This window comes from Anticarsia gemmatalis, chromosome 23 (genome assembly GCF_050436995.1).
Source record: "Anticarsia gemmatalis isolate Benzon Research Colony breed Stoneville strain chromosome 23, ilAntGemm2 primary, whole genome shotgun sequence".
Lineage (NCBI taxonomy): Eukaryota > Metazoa > Arthropoda > Insecta > Lepidoptera > Erebidae > Anticarsia > Anticarsia gemmatalis.
The window spans coordinates 6,165,623-6,168,327 of record NC_134767.1 but is presented as its reverse complement, the minus strand read 5'-3'; the positions used below and the strand labels follow the sequence as shown (position 1 = coordinate 6,168,327).

At 31.6% G+C, this 2,705-nt stretch overlaps 1 protein-coding gene across 1 annotated transcript; it reads left to right on the top strand.

The window, feature by feature from the left end:
- Positions 1-467: 467 nt before the first annotated feature.
- On the top strand, positions 468-1,755 carry LOC142983150 (uncharacterized). The gene is made up of 2 exons (XM_076130018.1): positions 468-724; positions 1,274-1,755. The coding sequence occupies exons 1-2, from the start codon at positions 487-489 to the stop codon at positions 1,342-1,344; spliced, it is 309 nt and encodes a 102-aa protein (XP_075986133.1). The 5' UTR covers positions 468-486; the 3' UTR covers positions 1,345-1,755.
- The last annotated feature ends 950 nt before the right edge of the window (positions 1,756-2,705 follow it).

Sequence of the window (2,705 nt, the reverse complement as noted above, 5' to 3'; positions counted from 1 at the left end):
GAATCCACTACGCTGTGGAAGAGAGAATTTAGTATACTGCATGCTTTTTAGGACATTTATTAAGGACTCTCAGGTGTGGAAGGGTTTATTAAAATGTTTTGCTTAATTTTTAATATTATGCTAAACTTATAAAATTCTTTGATGTTATTCCTTGTTAAGGCCAAAGCTAGCAAAATTTTAGGTCATAATTTATTTTTGTAGTAATTAATTTACGTACGTTCCTTATGTAGTAAATTATTTGATTCAGAAGTGACGTTATAATAATATACTTTACCGTAACTGAATCTAAATATAGCAATGACAATATATTTTACCAAATGACTTGGTATTTTCCTTTTAAAATATACATTTGGTTACGAATCGTACTAGGAGTACCTACCTTTATCATCTATAGGGAAAAAATAAATACACAATGAGTTTTCCTTGTTGATTGTTCATGCAGAGCTAATATAAAGTCAAAAATAATTATCACATTGTCATATAGCGATGGTAAATTGTACATACAAGTGCCTTTTGCTACTCTTTATCGTGGTTAGTTTCGTGATAGCAATGGACCCAGTAAAGTACTCTCTAGACAATGCAGACAGGCTTTTCGAACATTTTATTGAGACGTACAAGAAGACCTATGCCAGTGAACAAGAGAAGGCTGAACGCTTCGAAATATTCAAGTCCAATCTGTTAGAATCTAATCATCTGAATGAAGCAAGCGATAATGCTGTTTTCGGTAAGATGTTTTATCGTAGCCCTATTTCTTAATCGTGATGTATATGTATTGTCAAAAAGGACTTTCACTTTAGTCATATTATTGTGTCCACTTTTAATTAATTGTCTGGCTATGAAGTTAAGAAAGTTATGAAGTACTTAAATAGATATTATGGCAAAGACGCCTCGATATCTAGTACTTCATGTAATATTTGTTTTTGATTCTGGTTAAGTTATAAGTCAGAAATATTTTAGTTATGACATATAAATGTTCTATTACAATAGTGCGAACGACGTCATAGTTAAAAGGATCATAAGAACGTGATAATATACCAAATCGTTTATAAGACTTGTAACGCAATTTTGTGTTACTATCAATTACGGCCAACCGGCTAGCTATTGACAAATTTTGAATGAAAACTTGATTGTACATTTTAAATGTCAAACTATACTCTCTAAATACTGAATACTACCGATTGTATCATCGAAAATAGCGTTATTGAATCACTAACAACAGCTAACAATTGTACTAAGTATATAATTATTGTTAAAAATATGTATTTGTTTTCAGGAATTACGAAATTTTCGGATTTAACCAAGGAGGAGTTTGCAAAGTTTGGAATTAAGGGTACGAAAGCTTGAAGATTAGAAAAGTGATTATTTTAACTAATATTTTATTTCCTTTGTTACAAGGAATCTAAATTGAGTTATAATGCTAAGGATTTTTAGAGGAGGAGGTTATTTAATAATAATATTAAAACAATTGATAAGAATAATGGGTACAGTTTTTAAAACTGTACCCATTATTTTTTTATTAATTGATTTAATAAATAATTTTGAAATTAAATTTATATTATTATGTGTGTCCTGAAAGTACGTTTTATTTAATCATTGATGTACCTAGCGTAAATAATGTGCAGAAGTATAACATTTATTTTTAAACTGTTATCGCTGCTTAATCGAATTAATAATGAGGTAAATGCATTGTATTGATTACAAAAGGAAAAAACAAAATATATTGTAAAATTATATGCTTATTTATTTTATATCTATACTAATCTATACTATAATATTATAAAGAGTTTGTTTGTTTGTTTGTTTGAACGCGCTTATCTCAGGAACTACTGGTCCGATTTGAAAAATTCTTTCACTGTTAGATAGCCCATTTATTGAGAAAGGCTATAGACTATATATCATCACGCTACGACCATTAGGAGCGGAGTAGTAACGAAAAATGTTACAAAAACGGGGAAAATTATGACCCATTCTCTCTTACGTGACGCAAGCGAAGTTGCGCGGGTCAGCTAGTACTTAAATAATAGCAGATCAGTAATAATACCAGTCATACCAGAAGTCTTTGGCAGAGGGAGTTACTCGTCAACTCACCCGATCGGGCGAGAAAGCACATTTTTGAATCGACCTGTTCTTCTACGAATAACCCGGCGGAGGTGTTTGAAGAACACCAACGTTTTGCCAATAATAATTAAATATGAATTTGTAATGAATAATCTTATACATTTTTATTTATGAAACATATTTACTTGTAACAATTCTATATTACCTGTGGTATTATTGGTGGCTGTATGTACGACTGCAGCACCGCAATTCTCTACTACTATCGACTATCGCCAACCGGCTAGCGCCTCTAGCGGGGGCAGGAGGAACTATTTTTGCAGTACATTTTAAATGTCAAAGTTTTGATACTCGATATGTATTGTACTCGATACATAGTACCGACTGTAGAGAATCATGCTACTGATCGTTAGGTCTTGGGTTTGGTAAAGTGTCCGTTATATAGTAATAGGCTCGCCCCTTCAGGGTCTTGCTAGTTTAAAATACATTTAAAATTATCACCATGCAACTTATCCACAGAAACGTCCTTTGTATTCTACATTCATGTTCTCACGGGTGTATGAGTAGGTAACAATAAAAAACTCATTATATAAGGATTTTCAGCTACAATGAGTAGTAATTCATATAAAATTATAAACTTCAGCCAGGAA